The sequence below is a fragment of the Fonsecaea erecta genome (assembly GCF_001651985.1).
Source record: "Fonsecaea erecta strain CBS 125763 chromosome Unknown Scaff1, whole genome shotgun sequence".
Taxonomy (NCBI): Eukaryota; Fungi; Ascomycota; class Eurotiomycetes; order Chaetothyriales; family Herpotrichiellaceae; genus Fonsecaea; species Fonsecaea erecta.
The window spans coordinates 4,792,893-4,813,936 of record NW_017387244.1 but is presented as its reverse complement, the minus strand read 5'-3'; the positions used below and the strand labels follow the sequence as shown (position 1 = coordinate 4,813,936).

At 54.3% G+C, this 21,044-nt stretch overlaps 8 protein-coding genes across 8 annotated transcripts; 5 read left to right on the top strand and 3 right to left on the bottom strand.

Moving 5' to 3' along the window:
• Positions 1-1,138: 1,138 nt before the first annotated feature.
• Positions 1,139-1,734, bottom strand: AYL99_01721 (hypothetical protein; the record flags this gene model as incomplete). Its single annotated transcript, XM_018833237.1, has 2 exons — positions 1,139-1,321; positions 1,411-1,734. The coding sequence occupies 2 exons, from the start codon at positions 1,732-1,734 to the stop codon at positions 1,139-1,141; spliced, it is 507 nt and encodes a 168-aa protein (XP_018699116.1).
• Positions 1,735-3,233: 1,499 nt separating this feature from the next.
• Positions 3,234-5,170, top strand: AYL99_01720 (hypothetical protein; the record flags this gene model as incomplete). Its single annotated transcript, XM_018833236.1, has 3 exons — positions 3,234-3,420; positions 3,569-3,786; positions 3,896-5,170. 3 exons carry the CDS (start codon positions 3,234-3,236, stop codon positions 5,168-5,170), a joined length of 1,680 nt encoding a protein of 559 aa, XP_018699115.1.
• A 321-nt stretch (positions 5,171-5,491) lies between these two features.
• On the bottom strand, positions 5,492-6,688 carry AYL99_01719 (hypothetical protein; the record flags this gene model as incomplete). Its single annotated transcript, XM_018833235.1, has 1 exon — positions 5,492-6,688. One exon carries the CDS (start codon positions 6,686-6,688, stop codon positions 5,492-5,494), a length of 1,197 nt encoding a protein of 398 aa, XP_018699114.1.
• A 1,061-nt stretch (positions 6,689-7,749) lies between these two features.
• Positions 7,750-8,319, top strand: AYL99_01718 (hypothetical protein; the record flags this gene model as incomplete). The annotated part of the gene is made up of 1 exon (XM_018833234.1): positions 7,750-8,319. One exon carries the CDS (start codon positions 7,750-7,752, stop codon positions 8,317-8,319), a length of 570 nt encoding a protein of 189 aa, XP_018699113.1.
• Positions 8,320-9,046: 727 nt separating this feature from the next.
• On the top strand, positions 9,047-10,340 carry AYL99_01717 (hypothetical protein; the record flags this gene model as incomplete). Its single annotated transcript, XM_018833233.1, has 5 exons — positions 9,047-9,082; positions 9,169-9,220; positions 9,279-9,327; positions 9,377-9,428; positions 9,480-10,340. The coding sequence occupies 5 exons, from the start codon at positions 9,047-9,049 to the stop codon at positions 10,338-10,340; spliced, it is 1,050 nt and encodes a 349-aa protein (XP_018699112.1).
• Positions 10,341-11,730: 1,390 nt separating this feature from the next.
• On the bottom strand, positions 11,731-13,041 carry AYL99_01716 (hypothetical protein; the record flags this gene model as incomplete). The annotated part of the gene is made up of 2 exons (XM_018833232.1): positions 11,731-12,704; positions 12,759-13,041. 2 exons carry the CDS (start codon positions 13,039-13,041, stop codon positions 11,731-11,733), a joined length of 1,257 nt encoding a protein of 418 aa, XP_018699111.1.
• A 1,144-nt stretch (positions 13,042-14,185) lies between these two features.
• Positions 14,186-17,533, top strand: AYL99_01715 (hypothetical protein; the record flags this gene model as incomplete). The annotated part of the gene is made up of 3 exons (XM_018833231.1): positions 14,186-14,792; positions 14,844-16,251; positions 16,327-17,533. 3 exons carry the CDS (start codon positions 14,186-14,188, stop codon positions 17,531-17,533), a joined length of 3,222 nt encoding a protein of 1,073 aa, XP_018699110.1.
• A 1,092-nt stretch (positions 17,534-18,625) lies between these two features.
• Positions 18,626-20,537, top strand: AYL99_01714 (hypothetical protein; the record flags this gene model as incomplete). The annotated part of the gene is made up of 3 exons (XM_018833230.1): positions 18,626-18,882; positions 18,991-20,209; positions 20,415-20,537. 3 exons carry the CDS (start codon positions 18,626-18,628, stop codon positions 20,535-20,537), a joined length of 1,599 nt encoding a protein of 532 aa, XP_018699109.1.
• Positions 20,538-21,044: the final 507 nt, after the last annotated feature.

Here is a 21,044-nt window from a genome sequence, read left to right as displayed (position 1 = left end):
TGTACAGCACGGCAACCAGCTCAACGCTCATGTGATGCTCCCACCGTGGGGGTTTGCCGGACGCGCCGTGCGGCTGAGACTTGAGTGCACGTATCACCACTCAAGCGACACGATGTAGCCCTAAAAAATGCCGAGGAGACTGACAGGTAAGGAATCAAGAGAAGTTATAGCCGATGGAGCACTAGTAGTAGAGCGAGGCAGGCACGTGAGTAGTTACTTACATAGATTATATATATACTTGGCGGCAATCCGTTACCATCCTCTTCTTCACTCGTATCTTCTAACCTCCCGCCAAGGTCATCCGCCTTCACTCACACACAATAGTATTCATTCCTTCTAACCATCTGGCCAGGCACAAATCTTCTCCGGAGCAAAAACTCTCGTTGAGAGAAACCGTCCTCAGTCTTTTCGAACCTCAGGTTTTTTATTTTCATGACTGTTTTTGAATGACTTGTCACACCCTTTCTCTCCGCCATCATCCCTCTCCAAGAGAAGAGAAGAGCGGGCAGATGCTGGAAGATCAGATGATATTAAGACAAGCTTCAGGCCAAGGGCAATCCAGGCATCAGTTAGTCAGACGAGCTGCTCCCTAACTGTTGGGACCCGTAAGGGCTGTCTTCAGATTGTTGGGAAAGAATAAGAGACTACAATTTATACACGTGCACATCGCTTGAATTGTGAAGAGAAGGACCCGGCAGTAAAGAGGATGGGAAATTAGGGTGGTTTACGCCAGCTGCGACCAAAGAACTCAACGGACCGATGCTGGATTCGAGGATGCTCCGAATTGGACGTTGAAGGTTTGTTTCAATTTGACATCTCTCGACAATCACCTCTATTGACCCGGTCGACGATAGACATCCTTCACGGAAACTAGATTCCAAACCCTGCCTGTTGCACCTTTTATGTCTAGACCTCTACGAGATACTCGGCGCTGGTAGGCAAGATGAGTGTACAACCTTCCCAGATACCCAAGACGAGCATTGTCCATTGGTCCCTCCATATCCAGCTTTTGCTATGGCCTCATTCCAGTCTGGAGCTTTGTTGTTGAGGCTACAATGCAAGACTCATGTTAGCCAAATAGATCCTTCCCACGAGCGCGGAACTGCCAGACAGAGGCAAGGGGGCACAGATTCAGAACCTACCAAGGCGAATTTGCTCCCTGCGGACACTGCCTGCACTTGATTGATTGGGGCTTCTCATAGTTGTTGTACAGGGCTCCCAAGTTCGCTGTGCCGGGGTAAGTAAGTTTTCCATCCGTCATGCCGTTTGTCGCTGCGCAGTTTTTGGCGTAGTAGAGCTTGCACTGCCAGCCAGCAGGAGGCTGCAAGAGACAACGACGGGTTAGCAAGGATTGCACTGGTCAACATGGGAGAGAGCCTTTGCTGAGAAAAGAGAGGGCGGTCTACTTACTCCGACAGAAGAGCCTGAATCCGAAGGGAAGGCCATGCATTGCGAGTCGATGAGCTTGTTCCAGGAACACGGCGCCAACCAATTCTTGTTATTACAGATGTAAACCCCGGCGGGTGGAGTTCTCTTGGCCAACCTTGCGCCATCCGATTCATCCACGAAGTACTCATCCTCTTCTGTCAGTTCCGGGGTGAAATTCTGCACGTTATCTTCGCTGGGTGGGAGGACCGCAGGCTCGGTGATTTCGGGCTCCGCCTGGGCCGCAACGAGGCTCGAGGAGGCTGCAAGGGCGGTAAGGGTCAACAAGCCCAGGGTAAAAGTGCGCATGTTGGGCGATCTGGAGGTAAGGTAAGGACAAAACTGTGCTGGATGGGGAGAAAAAGGCAACGGAGAGAAATGTTTTCGTCTTCTGCCTTTTCATTCTTTGGACCACGCCATATAAAAGAGGATTACAACCGCTGGGCATCCGTTTGCGGATCTCTTCGGTGTGGTTGTGCTGGGGTTGTCTCTCTTTGTGTTCATGACAACAAAGAGGTTTCTCCCCGTGGCGGGGCCCAAATCAAACCAATATTCCATGTCTCCAAAGAACCGGTTGTTCCATCTGTCAAGCACAGCAGAGGAAGTCAGAGCAAGTGTAAGAGGATGGTCCAAAGGAGGGAGGTGGTGAGAAAGTGCCGGGCTGCTGAAAGTCAGAGATTCATGCTCCTTGTATCAAGCACAGAAAAACCGCCCGCCTCTTGCTCAGGGATGGAATTGTCCGTGCACGCCCCAGCCTTGGTGGAAGGAATGTAGCACATTTGCAATGAGAAGCCCTGGCTCAGGCCACAGAAGAGCAACCATTCATACTACCGCTACCTCGCTCTGATCGATCTACGATGGAAACACCACAATTGACAAGGGAGCAGTGACCAAGACCGGAAAGAAGGCACATCGAATTGGGGCCAAGATTTTCGTTTTCGTTGCCCTGGCGATATCTTGCCTTGGATTGATTGTAACCCTCGCCTGTGCAACTTCTCAGCCAGGTCCATCTTTTTGATGCGTTGGAACTTTCGAATATTGGGCAGAAAGTCACACCGTTTCGGCCACAGGAAAGTGTTAGCCACAGTCTGCCCAGAGACTAGCAGACGGCTTGTTGTAGGGTCATGCAGAGGTGAGTACGAGATTTCCGAGGCGGTTTCTTGGTCCCGGAGTCTCAGCCTCACAATATCGAGATGCCTATCCTGGTAAAAAAGAAGGACGTTCTATGCGCGCCCATATTGGTCCGCTGGAGAGAGACACTGTATGGGAAACCCGCCAAAGCAAGGCTGGTGGCCCTTTTTCCTCGGGTTCAATGTCTTCTCGACCTCTCCTTTACACTGACCCAGACGGATATTGAGGGTATCGGGGTATCTCCTCCATAAGCTTCAACTACCTGAGGAGAACATGAGCGGATGTTTGCATCAATCCGTTTCCATGCCTTCCTGCGTAGACAGTGTTCTCCAGGCAGCACTCATCTCGAACCAGTTGCGGTTAGGAAAGTCAGGCCATGCCTAGTCAAATAGTCGTGAGACATTGCAGCATGATAGGTTCTGGCCATAAAGTCTGCAACACCACAGGTCCGGTCGGATGCGAGGGGATTCGATTCCGGGGGCACCAGAGAGGCCGCCAAGCCCGACTGCGGAAAAACGAATTCCCGTGGTTCTGCCGAGTGGAACAAATCCGACCGCGGCGGGTCTATTTAATGCGCAGGCATATATCAAACCCCTGGTCATATCTCTGACAAGTACGCCTGTATCTCTTGACCTGCTGATGGGATCGCCTATCGTCGCCCGTCAAGCATCTCTATCATGGCCGGGGACTCTGCACAGCCAGCGGCCGCCGGCACGCGGCGGCGGCCCAATTTCTTGATCATCGTGGCCGACGACTTGGGCTACTCCGACGTGGGCGCCTTCGGCGGGGAAATCAAGACGCCCAACATCGACGGCCTGGCCCGCGATGGGATCCGCCTGACCGACTTCCACGCTGCGGCTGCGTGTTCGCCGACTCGGTCCATGCTGCTGAGCGGCACAGATAACCGCAAGTATCACCCCGGAGACGTGGGGAGAGTGGTGTTTCATCCTCCAAAGGGAGGGAGGAGGACTGGTGAAACCTCTTTCTGACCCGTTATCATTGTCATCCACAGACATCGCCGGGCTTGGCACGATGATCGAGGCGATCAAGGAGTTCCAGGTCGGCCAGCCTGGCTACGAAGGATACCTGAACGACCGCGTGGCGGCGTTGCCCGAGCTGCTGCGTGACGCTGGCTACTTCACGATCATGTCGGGAAAATGGCATCTCGGCATGACGCCGGACCGCTACCCTTCCCAGAGAGGGTTCGACCGGTCCTTCAGCCTGCTTCCCGTATGCGGCACACACACACACACACCACACGTCCAAGGGCGGGAGGGTGACCCAACCCCCGTCAAACATTTTGCGGAGAGAGCTGACCGAAAAAACTTCTTTTCTCTAGGGTGGTGCGAATCATTACGGCTGGGAGCCCCAGGTCGTGCAGGAAAAGGTGCCCGACCTGCTCGAGCGCAATGGCCCGTTCTACGCCGAAGACGACAAGCCCGTGCCGGTCGCTGACCTGGGCCCGGACTTCTACTCGACCGAGTCCTTCACGTCGAGACTGCTGCAGTATTTCCAGGAGCGGGACGAGGAGCAGAGGCGGAAGCCGTTCTTCGCCTACCTGCCCTACTCGGCGCCTCATTGGCCCTTGCAAGCCCCGGAGGCGGACCGTCGAGACTATCAGGGCGTCTACGACGAAGGGCCCGACGTGCTCAGACAGAAGCGGCTACGGCGGCTGGAGGAACTCGGAATCATTTCACCCGAGACCAAGGCCCACGAGGTCTTCGCGCTTCCTCTCGACAAGCCCCTGAGCAAAGAATGGCGCAGCTTAAGCGAGGACGAGAAGAAATTCTCCTCTCGGACCATGGAGGTCTTCGCGGCCATGGTGCAGAACATGGACCGGAACATCGGACGTGTCATTTCCTATCTGAAATCCACTGGCGAGTATGACGACACCGTGGTCATGTTCATGTCCGACAACGGCGCCGAGGGTCTCCTGCTGGAGGCGTACCCCGTGGTGAAGGAGAACATCTTCGACCACATCGACCGATACTACGACAACAGCTATGAAAATATGGGCCGGTACAACAGCTACATCTGGTACGGGCCGCGCTGGGCATCCGCCGCGATGGCCCCGTTGAGACTTTACAAGTCGTTCTCGTCGGAAGGCGGCATCCGGGTGCCGTTCATCTTGAGGTATCCGCCCTTGACGTCGTCACGGGCTGGGCAACTGGATCGATCCTTTGCCACCGTCATGGACATCGCTCCGACACTCCTACAACTGGCTGACACCCACCATCCGGGAACCATGTATAAAGGCCGTCCCGTCGTTCCTGTGCGGGGCACGTCCTGGGTGCCATACCTCTCCGACCCCGTGAAACAACAACATATCCATGGTGGCGACTCAGTCATGGGGTGGGAGCTGTTCGACCGACAGGCCCTCCGGAAAGGGACATGGAAAGCCGTCATGATCCCGAAGCCATTTGGACCGGGGAAGTGGCAACTGTACAACCTGGAACGAGATCCCGGCGAGACGGACGATCTGGGCGAGAGGCACCCGGACAAGCTACAGGAGCTGCTCATGCATTGGGACGAATATTGTAAGGAGGTCGGCGTCGCCGGCGCCGCGCCGCAGTATGGAGTGCTGAAGGTCGATGAGGGCGGAGATGCTCCTTAAGGCAGCTACCGTGAGGGTTTCAAGTTCTTCTGGCATAGATTTTCTCAAGGCTGCCCCCGGCGCAATTCTGGCTTAGATGGGTTTTATGTCGGCGGTCCTGGTAATGTTTTGGGCGGAGGCAAATATTTGGGCGGAAGGCGATCTCCAGAAAGCGGAATTCTGGAACCTGAACAGAATCCAGCTCGGTAGCGAGAGCTCGCTTGGGACAGACGGTTGTTGACCATGGGTAAGCTCACAGGTCCCTGCCCATCTCTTCCATCTTGTTAGACTCCGCAACTGTATCGAGATCCCATGACCCGCATCTTCCGATCCAACTCCAGCTCACTGTGGCGCACATGGAGTGCCCACAATCTCGTCCTCAATTCGAATTGACTCGGTACCAGGCGCGTTGAATCCGTACGAGCCAGGTGGGTTGGTGGCTGGGTTCCAACGCCACAGCTGCATCCAATACTGACGCTGTTGAGGTTGGTCGGGTGAGCACAATGCAGGACGCCCCCCCTCGAATCCTCCTTCTTTGAACATCTTTTCAAGGTTGCGGTCGGGAGGTCGACCGAGGTCGCAGAACAGCGGGCCTATGAATTGGAAAATGGCATCTTCTGCCTTGTCTCTGCTGTCGGACTCTCGACTTCCCAAACATTGCCATATCTCTATTTCAATGTGAATACACGAGCCGGGGCACCCTGTCCAATATTTCAGCCGGACTCGTATGTCGGTGGCGCAGTAGCAGCAGTTCATTAGAACCAGACTTTTCGTTAAACAGTTGGACGGGTGCCAGCCCCAGCCCCTGAGTTGCCGTAGCGCGAGCCAAACAATTGCAGGCATCGTATTGAAAGTGTGAACACAGCCAATCTTCCCGAACTCATCGAGTGCAGGCACAATTTTACGCTCAACATTTTCACGGAAGTCAGCCCTCCAAGTCTCAGATTCAGAATTATCCGGTGGCTGAGCTGATATGGAAAATGACATCTCGTGGACGCGATGCAGTAGAAGCTTCTCCTCGACGACCCGGGCGTCAAGACTCTTGATCCCCATATACGCATCGCCGTGAGAGTACTCGGTATCGTTGCCTCGGTTGGGCGTGCAGAGGAGAGGTAGCTCATGGAGCTGGGGTCCGTATTGAGGCCCCTTCGCAAATCCTCTCAGGAACACATCCACAATGTTTCGATAGATGTTGGGAGCATTCAGGACTCCCCACGGCGCCGACGCATGCACCAAATGATTGGGACAGAGATATGCCCAGGTATTTTTCCAATGGTACAGGATATTACAGGAGTAGCATGCTATCATTTCGGGCAAGTCCTCCTCCAGAAGCCGCAGAAAGCGAGCTTTCTCGGTCGTCTTGCTTTGTCCCTTTAAATCGAACTGATTCTCAAGGGTATCCTGGTACCATTTTGAAGCCAGACTGAGACAGGCGATAGAGCTCGGGGGCAGAAAAGAGACGATGGTCAGAAAAACTTCTGGAGGCAATGTGTCTAGGGTCAAGGATGGCTTGGCCTGGATCTGTCCTGTAGGTGGCATCTCACAGACGACCGTTGCCGTGCATCGTCGTCGCTTGCCTTGTCGTCGTGACAAGACCCGAGGAACAAGAGGGGCCGGTGCATTCATAGTCTCGTTCAACGGTTGAGAAGTATAGGAGCATTAGAAGGAAGTTGTACACAGCCGCGAGCTCGTGAAGATGGCGTGGGTGCAGGACAAAAAGACAGGCCAAGTGTTGAGGAGGGGTGAAAGGTTTGTTGATACTTCCCTGGCACGCAGCATACTCCGTACGGAGTACTATATCACTAGCGCCAATCATTTTATATGCGAGCTAGTCCTAGTTTGTGACGCTAAATAACTCTAATAAGCCTTTTGTTACCTACTTGGTACTGCGTTATGTTACGCCAGCACTGGCCTCGTGAAACGCGAGATTAACGCGCTCTAGAAAGACGCGTGTGGATCGCGTATTGTCACCTATAAAACCATCTCTGGTAAGCTCGTTCTCGGTAATCTGCCTCCTTTGAGCAAAAGATCCTGCCTTCAGTGGGAGAGATGGTCAAGACGTGGGAGGACGCTAATAACTGGCTCTAGCTTTTTCTTAAAACAAGACTTGACCGTTGCTGATATTCTGTGAAAATTACCTTTGCCCAGCAACACACCTGGACAGCGCTCGGGCCACCGATGGACCTTCTCAAGTCCACCAACGACGAATTGCACCTTTCCATACCAAAGCACGAACTTCTTGGCGACGTCCGATCGCGACGGGCTGAGCGTCGGGAACATTCCGAGGGTGGGGAGCTCAATCTGGTTCCTTAGGCCTCACAAATGACTTCCCCACGACCCTCTTCAGCCCCACGCTGCCTCTCGAGAATCTCCAGGCACTCTTCGGCAGTCGCCTTCTCAGAGATCGTTGCGGACCACCATGATGAATGATATAACATCCACACGTCCGGCAATCTCTCACATAGATGTTCTCAACGGGACTTGGCTTTTGACAGCAACAGCTTGGCATTTCCCGTACTCTGCTGCATCTTCCATCGTTGGTGTGTAATAGAGCGAAGGTGGGGTCGAGGATATCGACAATCACACCGACGACAAGAACCATGACCGAGCCAGCGACCAAGGTCGAGGGATTGCCCAAATTTTCCCGGCACATCACCACCCACAATGCAGATGGCGTAGCAATATTCGCAACTGCTGACCCTTCCGACCCAAGCTCTTCTGCTGCAGGGTCCATATCCCCAGATCCTACGTGGTCGAATTTTCCGACTTCTGGATTCGGCCTCGCATACGCAACGGACACGATCCCAGCCAACTTCAACGGCAATTCTGATTTGGACGCCTACAACGGGTACCTGCAGAAACACCCAGGCATCACCATCAAAGGTGGATCAGTGTGCCGGGTTGTTGACATGGGTCCCGGCGCGACGTCGCCCATGCATCGCACCGTCTCGATCGACTACGGTGTCGTGCTGGAGGGTGAGGTGGAATTGGAGCTGGACTCGGGCGAGAAGAGGCGTCTTACAAGAGGAGACATCTTTGTCCAGCGAGGGACGATGCACATGTGGAGGAACCCCAGTGATTCCAGGCCAGTCAGGCTGCTGGCGATCCAGCTGGACAGCAAGGAAGTTGAGATAGATGGCAAAGGAGCCTTGACTGAACAGTTTCTGTGATAGTTTGGGGTGCCAGCACCATCTCAGAGCCCAGTATCAAGTACAGCCACAGCCCCAGCCCCAGCTCAACGAGAGAGTTGCTGGACCTGAATGACAAAGCTGGCCACCGGGAAAATGCTGCATTGATATGAAGATTTTGATAATAGCCTGGCGAGTCTCTGACATCGGCACTATAGCCCGTCGAACGCCGCCGAGCCGTGTCTGCGACTCCCGCCCGGTCGTTAGCGAGCAATGACTTAATAATGGGGATCACTTAAGCACCTGAAGGTGCCTGGTGCCGCCAATAAGTGACGACCGGCAATTGTCCGATCTACGTTTCGGCTTATTACCAATTGGAGGAAATGGTCTCCATTGCACAAGCCCGCAGCTCCACCATGGAGTGCTAACAGTGGTAATAAGTCGTAGATAGCTAATGTCCGTGTGGTGTCGACGTGGATCGAGGGGTAAATTTTTTGGGGGACGAGGAAGGAGAGAAGCTCCTCGTTGCAGTAGTGAACGGAGAGAGAGAGAGTGAGAGAGAGGCACCAATTCTCTCCACGTCATGATAACGTCGTGCCCCTCGTCTGGGTGTTTTTTTCCCTCTCTCCTTCATTTTCTTTAAATTTTCCCTTCCACCCTCTGGTTTATGCAATTGCTGCTGCGACAAACCTCCCCAAGACTCCTCTCCACCTTACCCAGAAGTACATTCAACTCTCAATCTCAGCTCCGTTACAGATCGCTAGCAGACATGGCTGTCCGATCCGCTTTTGATCCCAAAGACATGGTGCGTCTTCCTCCGTCCAGCGCCATTGAGCTGCGCTTGCGCCCACTACAACCGTACCTGGTCACTGACTCCCACCTCGCAATCAGGTCTTCCGCCATCTCGGCCCGACTGGACTGAAGGTCTCGGTCTTCTCGCTCGGTATGCTGAACGGGCGCATTGGTCAGAGCTGCGGGGATGGCTAACACAGCGTCAACAGGTGGCTGGCTGACATATGGTGGAACTCAGAAGGGCAACATTGTCAAGGAGTAGGTCGCGTGCGCGCATCGTTAAGCTCATGCTGACAAATTGAAACAGATGCTTGCAGACTGCTTGGGACCATGGCATCAACTTCTTTGACACTGCAGAGGTGAACGGTACCCCAATCCAGTCGCAGATGCAGTACTGACGTCAAATGTAGACATATGCCAATGGACAATCCGAGATTGAAATGGGCAATGCTCTCAAGGAACTCGACTGGCCCCGAGACGAGTATGTCTTGTCCACCAAGATCTTCTTCGGTACCGGTCGAAAAGAACCCAACACCCGTGGCCTCTCCCGCAAGCACGTTGTCGAAGGTCTCAAGAGCTCCCTGGCGCGTCTCCAACAACCATATGTGGATATTGTCCTGGCCCACCGACCTGACTATGCCACCCCAATGAAGGAGATCGTCGAGGGCTTCACTCAGGTGATCCGCAACCTCAACCTTGCATACTACTGGGGTACGTCAGAGTGGTCAGCGGCCCAGATCACGGAAGCCACCTTGATCGCTGAGAAGTACAACCTGATTGCCCCCATCGCCGAACAACCTCAGTACAACGCCTTCCACCGTCATCGGTTTGAGGTCGAGTATGCTCCGCTGTACCAAGAGTACAAATACGGCACCACCATCTGGTCACCACTCGCCTCTGGTCTCTTGACTGGCAAGTACAACGACGGCATCCCCGAGGGCTCACGGTTCGCGAACCACAAAGACTTCTTCGGCAGCACCATCGAATCGCTCCAGAAGCCCGAAGGCAAGGCCAAGATTGAGAAGGTCAAGAAGCTGACCAAGATCGCGGAACGGCTGGGCGGCAACATGTCGCAACTGGCGCTCGCGTGGTGCGCGAAGAACCCCAACGTCAGCACCGTCATCCTCGGAGCTACCAAGGTCGAGCAGATCGTGGACAACTGCAAAGCTCTCAAGCTGCTGGAGAAGCTGGACGACAAGACCATGCAGGAGATTGAGGAGATCCTGGACAACAAGCCCGCCGAGCCGGCGACCTTTGGAAGATCGAGGTAGGCGGGTCTTTCCGTTGACTCCCCCTTTGGAAAAGGGCCTCCGTCAGCCACCGCGTCTGCCGGTGAACAAAGGACAGACTGATAGGGGCTCGAGACCACGGGCTGATTCACAGTGTCCCTAGACACGAACGGCGCCAGAGATCGGCCAAGCTGTAAAGGAACAAGGGCAAAGATTGGGCTCCATAGACGGTCATTTGGCAATACAATCAGAAAAGTTCTGTCGATAGACAACCCACCACCTGTCGACTCTGCTGTGTCTCGCATTGTTGTTCCTTTTCCAGTGCCGATCCGATCCCGTCTCCGTCAAGACAACCATCTGCCTCCTCGCCCCCATTTTCCCTCTTGGAACAACATCCCTTGTGACCAATTCCACCTCCTCCCACCGCATTTTCTCTCGATGCATGCTCTGTGTGGTCTGCGCTTCTTGTTGGGCTGTCACCCAGTTGTCACCCAGCTACCAGGACTGCCGACGAGCCAACCAAGTCCAAACGGATTGAGATTCGGGCTGGCTAAGCAAACAAGCCGATGGTCTGTGCGATCATGTGCTGGTGTGGTCATGTAAACCTGTCGGCTATCTGCGTGATGGACTGAGTAGACTCTGGGGAATACGGGGCTTCCATCACTCTCAACCCCCGTTGACAGACAACCAGGGACGGAGGGACTACCAGAACTAGGTAGGGTGGTGGGCATCGAGGTAAGTCACAGGTATCGATCGGGGTGAGGGTCGAGGTATATATGGCAGCACATGCCCTCGTGGGCCTCGCTCTTGGCTTCTTCTTCTTCTTCTCCCCCTCCTCTCAACCTCTCTTCCCCACGTAGCCTTCTCCTCCGGCTCTCTTGTCTGTTCATCTCCATCCCTCCTTTCCCTTTCAGTCAAGCAAGTGATCAGCGGGCAAATAAGGTGGAGAAAAAAGCTTAGGTAGCGCCGGTGGACTGTAGGCGTTCAAGTAGTCAGCTAGGTACCTAGCGAGCTAGGTAACAGCGCCGAGACAACATCCGAATGTGAGAAGGTTCTTTCCTCTTCATCCGGTCATGTTAGAAACTAAATCGATTACATAGTCTCTCTGCAGCATATATATTACAACGTAATTCGAGAGGGTCGTGGCTCATAATCTGGATCATTATGGCTGAAGCGGATTAAAGAGCACGCCATCGCAGTATTTTGAGCGTATGAATCTGTGGCATGTGGCCCGGACAAAATGGAGAGGCCGCTTCAGAACGAGACTATTGTGCTCGGATACTTGGGGCGGGAATTTCGTGAACGCTGTATTCAATCGCTGGCATCGCTTGATCCGAGCAAATCAGGCCTGTCCTATGCAATTTCGGCCAGCCGCTCGACCCCGCGATTGTCTACGGTCTGGCCCCGGTACGTGGTAACAATGTGCATCCCCTTAGACATCCGTGCTGATCAAAGACCACGGGCGCTGAAGACTGTCCTCGCCGTCTCCTTCATCCTCGTATCTCTCAGCGAGCGGCGCCGCAAACTCGAGCATGAACTTGAGCATCCACTGGTCCATCTGAAAGTGCGAGTCGTCCTGACAACGCAAGCAGGCTTTGTGAAACGCCTCAAACCGGGCGAATGAGATATCGATACAGGGCCAGTACGTTTTCAGACGGGTCAGGAGCTCAAAGTTGCGCTCGAGCAGTCTGCGGGCTCGCTGGCTGTCGACTGCGCTGTCGCTGAAGAGTAGGATGTGCAGTTGCACAGTGGAGGCAATAGCCAGGACGTGGCCGACGATCGAGTTGAGGAGTTCGGCCCCTTCGGTTTCGCTTGCGAGGTGGATGAGATTGCACACATCCGTCGAGTATTGTCTGCATTTTTGGGCATACTTGCTCCTTAGCTGAGACTGGGTCTGGTCCTGGTGGTGATATGTTCGGTTCGTACTGCCGTGGAGGAACTGATAGAAGAGAATCTGGCACAAATGGCAGAAATCCATGTGCAGCACGACGAATACATTACCGAAGCCTTGCCTTGTCCAATACACGAGATTCTCGGGCGTGTTGATCATCTTGTCTGGCAGGTTGGAAACCCAGGAATCCAGCTCAAGCGATAGCTGCTCGACAGCCTGCGTGAGCTCGAAACCTTCAAGTTCACCAGAGACGGCTCGTGCATTAACATCGTCGATTTGGGAGAACATTTGGTTCACCACCACTGAATGTGCTATCAGTGAGTCCTGCGGTACGTGTGATTTCGCTGATGGGGAGCCTCGGCTGGCAATGTAGGTTCGATTGGGGGGGATAGTTGGCGAGAGCTCGATAAATCTCTTCTCAGCCATAGGGAGCGGCACATTGCGCAATGGCATCATCTTCGGCAGTCGCACGCCGGTTGATGACCATGTATCCGTTTCATACAACGCCCACCACACTGCAGACCGGTCAGTCGTAGCCAACCCATGAGGTGTACCATCGGCTTCCTAACCTCTGAAGTTGAGCTCTTGCTGGATTCGCGTTGTTACTGGTGCATTAGGAAGGTCCAGTAGCATCCCCATACGGCATGCAACACTGAAGTAAACGGATTCCGTTGCCCCTTCTCCCTCGACTACTGCAGACGCCCCGAGCAAAAGGCAAGCTTGGATCGTTGTAAGGGAGATGTCGTGTAGATTCAACAAACGCTCGGCTTCTTTAGTGAAGGGCCTGCCTCGCTCCCGAGGCGGCGACTTCGCCAGGCTTTCGTGCTGTGAAAAGCGTGCTGACATGCCCATGACGGCGAACAGGAGTATCCGCGAAAGGGAGCCATTCTTGAAGGCGGTCAAGAAAGACGGCCTGTGAAACAAGACGTGAAAAGAGACATGAATGTAGCGAAAGTAGAGATTGATCAGTTCCTCGCACAAGTCGAGAGGCGGCAGGAGCCTAGACTTGTGCGTGAGAGCATGCGTTCGTCGAGGTACAATCGGCTCGTAGCCGTCTTCTTGAAAGTCGGTCTCTTGGCTCAAAATGCACTGCAAATTCCTCTCGGTGCAGAAATCGCACGTTGTTCCCTGATAAGACCGAATACATTTCCTCCGACGCCGCCTACAGGTCAAGCTGAGCGATTTGACGTCCTAAATCACGGGCGTGGAGACTTACCGACAGACGACACAGGCTGATTTGGGTCTCATCAGGAGCCGAGTGGAGGGCTCCGGCCCCAAGACATAGGTCGGATAGAGTCCACTCTAACACACTGTCCTCGCTATCGGTATCACAAGCATGTGGAAAGAAAACGTGGTTGACAAGTTGCCGAAAATGATTTGGTGTTGGTTAGGGAACACGTGGATCTCCCTCATGTGAGTGCATCAGTATCGCTGTGATTGGTGGACTGATAACCTCTTCCCGGTTTGTTTGAAGCGGCGATACAGAGATCCTAGTGCTAACCGAGGACGCTCGCAGAGCTCGCTGCTATAAACCACTCTGGCCCCGCAAGTCATTCAACCGATAATGAAGCTAACTGCATTTAGGGCGGAATTTTTGGCGGAGAAAAAGCCACTCCGACTGGACTGTGAGCAATGGAGGCGGAGATGTTCATGGTGTGAGTAGGATTTGGACGCGGATTACAAGCGATTTTCATTTGCTCCCACCATGTGCACCCAGCCGTCTGTGGGCGAGGAAGACTCCATCTGCGACTGAATGGCAAGGATATGGCGACTCGTCTTCCTCCACACCCTTCGACCTCCTCTATGCCAGCCGTGATGGATCGGATCGGCAAGGTCGCAATGACTTGCAGCCGACAGCTACACAATCCACATGTCAGGCCTCACTTTCAACACACAGAGAATACCACTTTATCCTGACTGTCGCAAAACTACATATCTCTGCTGGCCAGGATATTGTTCTTGTCTCTATTACCACACTCTTCCTTTGTGGCACAGAATGCTGGAATCAATAGACGGTCTAGGTCTAGGCGGGCCTTCCGTACAGCAACGGACGGATCAATGCAGACCAGACTATGCAAACGAGGCGATTTTCCGCCGAAATACTTTGCCGGCGCGCTCTTACTGGATCCCAAAGACCTCCCTGTCACTCAACGGTGCCTGGGAGTTCCATTACGCCGGCAGTCCTCTTGAAGCTGCTGATTTCCATCAACAACCAAATGCCTGGACCACCATTCAAGTGCCGGGACATTGGCAGCTTCAAGGCCATGGCCAGCCTCACTATACCAACATCGTCTATCCATTTCCAGCATGTCCACCACATCTTCCAGATGAGAACCCTACGGGCACATACCGGCGTACTTTTTCTGTGCCTCCTGATTGGGATAGTAGTGCTCAACTTCGCCTCCGCTTTGACGGTGTCGACAGTGCATATCACGTTTGGCTTAACGACGAGTTCATCGGGTACGCTCAAGGCAGCCGAAACGCATCCGAGTTTGACATCACGGCCGCCGTAAAACGCGACATACCCAATAAACTCCTGGTTCGCGTTTACCAGTGGTCGGACGGCTCCTATATCGAGGATCAGGACCAGTGGTGGCTTTCCGGTAAAGCCATATCCCCATTGGCTAAACGACAGCCTTGCTAACTTCAGGTAGGGATTTTTCGGGATGTCCATCTCATAGCATTTCCAGCGACATGCCGAATCGATGACTTTTTCGTTCGGGGCGACTTAGACTCTACCTATGAGCATGGCTTCCTCCGCGTCACGGTCGATGTCCATAGCCCGAAGGGTGGGCTTGTCGCCGTTGTCCTGCGTGAGAAGACTAGTCGCGGAGGCAAGACCATAGCCAGTGGCGAGGTGGGCTTTGGGACAAATACTACCAAAGTCGACCTTGAGATATACGTGGACAATCCCAGCAAGTGGACGGCGGAGACTCCTTATCTGTACGAGGTCGAGATTACATTGACGGATGGCAGTAATTTGGATCGTGTCGAACATTCTACTGGCTTTCGAAGCGTCGAGCTCAAGAATGGCCTGCTCACTGTCAACGGAAAAGCCCTCCGACTCCGCGGTGTGAACCGGCATGACCACCATCCTCGGTTAGGTCGTGCAGTACCCCTTGAATTCGTCCGGCACGACCTGGTGTTAATGAAAAGACACAACATCAATGCCGTACGTTGCTCGCACTACCCGTCCCATCCAGGTCTTTTTGAGTTAGCCGACGAGATCGGCCTCTGGGTTATGGACGAGGCCGACTTGGAATGTCATGGGTTCTCCGAGGTCGTGGCCACCAATACCGCAGACTGGGATGGCGGAGAAGCTTCGTACGAGCGATGGATTGGCACGGTGTCTAAGGAGGCGAGAAAGTACTTGTCGGACAATCCGTCGTGGAAAGACGCGTACGTCGACCGGGCGGTCCAGATGGTACAGCGAGACAAGAACCACCCCAGCGTGATCATCTGGTCGCTCGGCAACGAGGCATTCTGCGGGAAGAATCATGTCGCAATGTACGAAGCGTGCAAGCGCCTTGACCCGAGTCGTTTGGTCCATTACGAGGGAGACACCGACATGGGGACAACGGACATCTATGCCTACATGTACACGGCCGTGGATGCCCTTGTGGAGAGAGCCTCGAGAAGAGGCGTCGCCGTGGACGGCACATTCACAAAACCAGTGATACTATGCGAGTACGCCCACGCCATGGGCAACGGTCCCGGTCTGCTCGAAGACTACGAAGAGGTCTTTCGTACGCATCCACGCATCCAGGGCGGTTTCATCTGGGAGTGGGCCAACCACGGCCTCTACCAGGTTCACCCCGATGGCAAAGCGTTTCACGCACATGGCGGAGACTTCGGCCAGAAGATCCACGACGGCACCTTTGTCATGGACGGGCTCTGCAACAGCGAGCATGAGCCCACACCGGGTCTCACAGAACTGAAGAAGGCCTATCAACCTATCTCTATTGATCTGGTGGATCGAAACTTGATCGTTTCGAACGCTTATAACTTTATCCACCTTGAACATTTAGAGGTGACATTCAAAGTCGAAGCATTTGGCGAAATGTGAGCGGTCTCCGTGCCCATCTAACGCTTCCCGAAAACCCTTGCTGTTGTCCAACATTGCTGACATGGTCCTAGCGCCAATATACTGGTGGAGGGCCAGCTAAAACTTCCTTCTATTGCACCTGCTGCAACAGAGGCTGTCAGGCTTCCTGACACTGTGTTTGAGCAGAGGTCCAAGCTCGAGTTGATGCTCACTGTCATCTTTCGACTGGGTGAAGCTGCAAGTTGGGCAGAGCGGGGCTATGAAGTTGCCTGGTTCCAGCATCAACTCTCGCCAGCGTATCGTCTCCCAATCTCCTTGCCCCAAGGGACCTTCGTGCCAATAATTCACAATGACAATTCTACCCTGACGATCTCCACAGCTAAGTCCACATTCACTTTCAACCGAGTACGCGGTCTTCTCAGATCCTGGACCACTCCTTGCGGCCCAGTCATCCCAGAGTCCTCAGACCGTAAGGAATCACTGATGCCTGGCTTTTGGCGCCCACCCACGGACAATGACATGTCAAGGGCCCTTCCACATTGGCGATCTTTTGGTGTTGACAAGGTCACTTCCCAGCTTCGTTCCATGATGCTCGACCAAAAATCTCGATCTCACACCGTCGTCCTGACAACGCAGACATATATCGCTCCGCCCTGTCTGGGTTGGGGCTGGCATGCAACCACCACTTATCAGATCCAGGCGGACGGCTCTGCACTGTCAGTCTTCGTCCACTTGGACAAGCCCGTAGGTATTGTCCCTCAACATCTCCCTCGAATGGGATTCGATCTTGCGCTCGCGAAGACTCTCAGCCACGTCAAGTGGCTTGGTCGTGGGCCTGGGGAGTCGTATCCCGACAAGAAAAGCAGTCAGCGCATCGGCATTTGGGACGTCGATGATGTTGTTCAATTGCAAACTCCGTACGATGTTCCTCAAGAGAATGGCAATCGTATGGACACTCGCTGGCTAGAGCTGGCTGCTGGGGGAACAGGTCCGACAGTGAGGGTGACAGGCATTGACACGCCGTATCCCTTCGAGTCTGTCAATGCTGCACAGGATCCGGCCAGTCAGTCCAGATCGGTGCCGCAGCCAGTTTTCAACTTTACGGCAACGCGGCACTCAGCCGACACGCTCGAGAAGGCTCCACATCTTTGTGATCTCGTCGAGGAAGAAGCCACTTTGCTTCGTCTAGACGCGGCTGTCAGCGGGGTGGGAACCGGTGCCTGTGGCCCTGCTACACGGGAACGAGATCTGGTAAAGCCGATTGGTGCCAGTTTCGGGTTCGTGTTGGCATTGAAGTAGGTGGAATCGAGTTCACTTGATATGAGAAGAGATCCGGCAGTGGCACATCCGACAGAACCAGTAGAGAGCGAGAAGAAGTCTTTTGGGATCTTTTAGCTACAACGTATGATTTTCTCCTAGCCTGCTATCATGGTAGATATCGTCGCGTCTCACAATCAAGGAACAATCACTGCCCAACTTTCCAGGACAGTGACTTGCTCCACCGTCTAGACAATGAGTCTTTCCCCCTAAAGTCCACCTGCTCATTGCGTCACTCTCCTCTCGTGACCTTTTTTGCCTCCAGACTTCATAGCCGAGGCAGCGTCGGCACCCGTGCGTATTCCAACTGACGGAAAACTGGCAGAAAAATACAGTATTCAGCTAGGTTCGCCACGGTGCATGTAAGATATTGTGACTGGCACCGTACGGACGTTGGTGGACCAGATCGTTTAAAGTGGCATGATGTGATCTAACCAAGTTGGAATCTCGGTGAAGCCGCTTTATGTTTCCCCGAAGTAGCCTAGTGCATCTTGGCCATTATCATCGGCACCACAAACTTGAATTCAACGTCGCGACCATGACTACCATCCAAGAACGGAGCAGCAGATTCATTCGTCGATCCTGTCTCACGGTGGGGCACTGCCGCAGGGGCGAAGTTCTTTCGTCCATCTCTCGGCTTCTAGTCGGGAGTTCTAGAGGCGCTTTATGAGGCGGGTTTGGCGGTTTTCGGGCGGGATTGCCCTCATTGGCGCATCTCGAGCCAAAGCAAACCTGCCAGCGCCCTAGAGGAATATCGGCAAAAGAGAACAGCGAATTGCTCTCTAACATGCCTAAATTGCCATAGGCGATGCAAGGCACAGACAGGGTCTCTCCACATGGGGGGTTGGGAATCTGGAGAAGAGCTGGAGAATGCATATAGACTGCAACGTCGAGGGCTCAAGTACAAAAGAGAGCCGCTTCAACCCTTGGTCTTGACCCTCAACCACCAGACCAGGTTTGTTCTCTCTCTCCCTCACTCACTCTCTCTCTCTCTATCTCTTGCCCACGAAAACCAGACCATCATTGCCGAGTCGAGCACCCCAGCTCACAAGAGTTGCCCCAGTTCTCAGGATCATGGCGAACAAGATGGAGGGTCCTGAGGAGCACATGGTGGAAATCGTCAAAGGCGACTCGGAAATTGTCCACAAGCATGAGGTCGCTGACCTCGCCAACGAGATCCGGGGCGTCCAGCCCAGTGCCACCACGCCGACCATGTTCAGGCTCTACCTGATCCTGTCAATCGGCTACTTCTGCATCATCCTGCAGGGCTACGACAGCTCATTGATGGGTGCCATCAATGCGATGCCTCAGTACTTGAGTTATTACGGATTGTGAGTTATTGAGGCCCTTGTGCCACGATCGGCCCTCGCTCTGTTCACCAGCCCTTACGCTCGCGGTCCAGCCAGCCTGGAACTTTGTACTGACTTGCCTCTCCCTAGAAAATCCGCAAGTGCTTCCACCGGCCTGGTCTTTGCGATCTACAACATCGGAGCGATCGCAGCGCTGCCCATGAGTGGTCCGATCAACGACACTTTCGGCCGACGGTGGGGCATGTTCACCGGTGCCGCGCTGGTCATCTTCAGCACGTGCATCCAGGCTCCTTCGACCTCACGGGCGATGTTTTTGGCCGGCCGGTTCTTCGTTGGGTTTGGACAGGGGTTTCTCAACGTAGCGGGCATCACCTATGTCAGCGAGATGGCACACCCGCACTGGCGTGGCCCGCTTTCCGCCTTCCTCGAGACAAACTACTTCGTGGGAAGCATCCTGGCCTCCTGGGTGACCTACGGGACCGCGTACATGGCCGGAACCATCGCCTTCCGCCTCCCCGTCTGGCTCCAGATGGTCAGCTCCGGATACATCGTCCTGGGCGTATTCTTCTGCCCGGAGTCGCCACGCTGGCTCATGGCGCAAGATCGCTACGCGGAAGCCGAGGCCGTGCTCGCCACGTACCACGGCGAAGGGTCCCGATCCAGCCCGTTCGTCCGTCTCCAGCTCGCCGAGATGCGCGCCCAGATCTCGTCGGACGGCTCCGACAAGCGCTGGTGGGACTACCGCGACCTGTTCATGACGCCGACGGCGCGACGCCGCCTGATCTGCGTGGTGGGCTTCGCCTGGTTCGGCCAATACTCGGGCAACGCGCTGGTGTCGTACTACTTCCCCGTCATCGTCGAGCAGACGGGCATCACCAACCCGCACACGCAGCTGCTGCTCAACGCCCTGAACCCCGTGGTGTCGTGGATCGCGGCGATCCTGGGCTCGCTGCTGAGCGACCGCGTCGGCCGGAGGCCCTTGCTGCTGGGCGGCTTCACCGGCTGCGCGCTGTGCCTCGCCGTCGTGACGGGCCTGACCAAGGTGTCGGTCACGTCGGGGGGTGCCGCCGCGGGCCACGCGGGCATCTTCTTCATCTACCTGTTCAGCGTCGTCTTCTCATTCTGTCTCACTCCGCTGCAGCCCTTCTACATCTCCGAATGCCTGGCCACCGAGACCCGCGCCAAGGGCAACGCGCTCGGCCAGATCGTCGCCTCGGTCGCCGGCGTCGTCGGCCAGTACACCACGGGCGTCGCCATCAGCCACATCGGCTACTACTACTACCTGGTGTTTGTGTTCTGGGACTGCTTTGAGGTGCTGATCACATATCTCTTCTTCCCTGAGACAAAGGTACGCAATGGTGATATATTTATGTTTACGGCCCCCAGTTGTGCGCACACTCACTCAGCCTTGTCCTCGTTTCCTGTTCTTCGTCCCCAATCCCGCCTCCTCCTCCCCTGTGATATACTCCCAGCCTAGAAAAGGAAAGAGAACCCCAATCCCAAGTCTCTTCGAGCGAACTCACAACTAACATGGCAACAATCCACACCTTTAGGGCCGCACTCTGGAAGAAATCAATGAAATTTTCGAGGATCCTCACCCGGTCAAGAAGTCTCTGGAGAGGAAGGATACCACGGGAGTTCTGCAGGCGACATTGCGGGTCGGAGAAGAGGCATGATCTTCCCTGTCTCTCTTCTGTGTTTGTGTGTCTCTAGCCCTGTTAACCTCGGGGAGATGTCGATATATACATACGTGAGACACGATAGGTCGTACGTGAAGGATCACCGCCTTTGAAATGGGGCAGGGCTTTTCTAATCTTGCGCTCAATGATACGATTCGATTGTCTTTCTGTATGGTGTGGCCTCCTCGTTCTTCTCTCCCTTCTCTCTAAAGCTGTCCAGTCATGGCTAGTCTCGATGTTCGTCTGCTCATCCAAACTTCGATTCCAATTTGGTCTCTTATTCCATTCCATCGTGTTTCGTTTCTCGTTCCTTCGCGACGTCATCCTAATACCTTGGTCCGGTGTTCAGTCCAACTCAAACCAAGTTCATGCCACCTCATCACCTCATCTCCTCATCACGCGTCATGTCCATTGCTTGCTCCCACAAACTTCTAAAGGGTTATTGGGTCGGGTGGCCTGAACCCTCGTATACATGCAAGTCTATTCCACACATTTTTCGGTTCA